The sequence below is a fragment of the Sapajus apella genome, unplaced genomic scaffold (genome assembly GCF_009761245.1).
Source record: "Sapajus apella isolate SASKATOON/1434 unplaced genomic scaffold, GSC_monkey_1.0 scaffold6, whole genome shotgun sequence".
Classification (NCBI taxonomy): domain Eukaryota; kingdom Metazoa; phylum Chordata; class Mammalia; order Primates; family Cebidae; genus Sapajus; species Sapajus apella.
In genome coordinates this window covers 6,768,048-6,769,743 of record NW_022436946.1, presented here as the reverse complement: position 1 = coordinate 6,769,743, position 1,696 = coordinate 6,768,048, and the positions used below count along the sequence as shown (strand labels likewise).

At 44.4% G+C, this 1,696-nt stretch overlaps 1 protein-coding gene across 1 annotated transcript in view; it reads left to right on the top strand.

The window, feature by feature from the left end:
* The first annotated feature begins 31 nt into the window (after positions 1–31).
* The window catches only part of PEX3 (peroxisomal biogenesis factor 3), a 36,579-nt gene continuing 34,914 nt past the window's right edge, over positions 32–1,696 (top strand). Inside the window, exon 1 of the mRNA XM_032274583.1 lies at positions 32–395. Within this exon, the coding sequence (XP_032130474.1) occupies positions 323–395 (73 nt within the window). The 5' untranslated portion in view covers positions 32–322. The remainder of the gene's footprint in view (positions 396–1,696) is intronic.

The window sequence follows — 1,696 nt, the reverse complement described above, 5'->3', positions numbered from 1 at the left end:
GGACGCAGTCTCCCGTTTCCGGGGGAGTCGAATGGCAAGACACCCGGGAGCGGTTTCTGAACGGACCTGGGCGTGTCGGACCAGTGAGCGGAGGCGGCGGCGCGGCGGCAGCGGCAGAAAGCGCAGCTGCCTTGCTGGAGTCCACGCCTCCTTCCCGCTCTGGTGTCAAGCTCAGCGGAAAGTCAAGTTTGTGATTTCGGGAGACCACAGAGCGGAACGACGGCGCTCTTGCCCGGTCATCCGGGCCAGGTGACGAAGAAACAGTTTCCCGGTGAAGCAGCCCCTCGCCCCTAGTCAGCCCACACAGCCCTAAGGCCTAAAGATGCTGAGGTCTGTATGGAATTTTCTGAAACGTCACAAAAAGAAATGCATCTTCCTGGGCACGGTCCTTGGAGGTGGGTGACATCGTGCTTGAAAGGGGGCATTGGGAGAAGGGGGTGGGAGAGGTGACTTCTAAAATAAGGACAGGCTGGGCGATCCTAGCCTGGGATATGTAGAGGGGATTCGATCAACCATCGGATGAGAAGGGAGGTGGCCAACCTCCAGGGCTCTCGCATCTCTGCCGTTGAGAAGTGCCTGTGTGCCCTTTTCCCTGTCACCACCTCTTAACTCTTTTTCTCACCTGTCCTTTTTTTCTCACAGACCTTTGGAGAACTCATCACAGTTTAAGTTTCTGTATCAAGGCACCATTCTCTTACAGACAAGTTTTTTTTAAAAATTCTGCTTTCCTGTGAGATTCTACATTTCTGTTTGGCACTCTTGGTACTTTGGCTTTCGCCCTTCTCAGGAGTTTCATAATAATCTAGGAGCGTTACCTATAGGCTGTACTTCGGATGGTGTTTAAAGCACGATGTGAATTTTTGAAAACGGCGAAGGGATATGGATTGGACAGACAAAAAACAAATCAATATTTTAGCTCTGTTTCTGCCATTTTTGAATACAAACTATGGCAGTAAGAAAAATGCTTGTGGGATGTTGTGCAGTCTTCCTCAGGATCTTCAGGGTTGAGATCATTGTAATCTAGGTGACATAACTGAGTTCCACAGGCCCAGAGGAGATTTAGAAACAGGTAAGATAAAAATCTTGAGACTCTTTTCTCTCATACAGTGCTCATGTCATAATATTCAGGGATTTGAAGCAGGGAATAAAAAGTGAATTTTACGAAAAGGATATCTAGGAAATTTAAAAGAGGGAATTTGTTAGAACTTGAGTTTTTGAGAAATATTCTTAACACTTATTACCTGCTATGTTTAAAAAAGTACTTAAAATCAAGAACATAGTTTCCCATAGAATTTGATTGGGTTTTCTCTTAGTATTAGATTGTATTCTGTTGTCCCTAAACAATTTGAAATTAGCAATACCTTTAGCATCAATAGTTAAGATTTTGGTGACGCTTGAAAGTTTGAAACAGAGTTCTTGTTGCTGAGACAAGGATGCTGTTTTGCATGTCTCTGAGGTCTGTCACAAATTGATAATCATATGTAAATTTTGAACACCTTCTTTGAGAAACCCTTTTTGTATAAAAGGTTATTTTCTGATATCTTCAGTCTCTGGTATCTAATGTGTATTTAAATTATCCTAAAACTACAGAATCCATTTTATTTATAAAAGCTAAACATGGCTGGGCGCGGTGGCTCACGCCTGTAATCCCAGCACTTTGGGAGGCCGAGGTGGGTGGATCACGAGGTCAAGACAT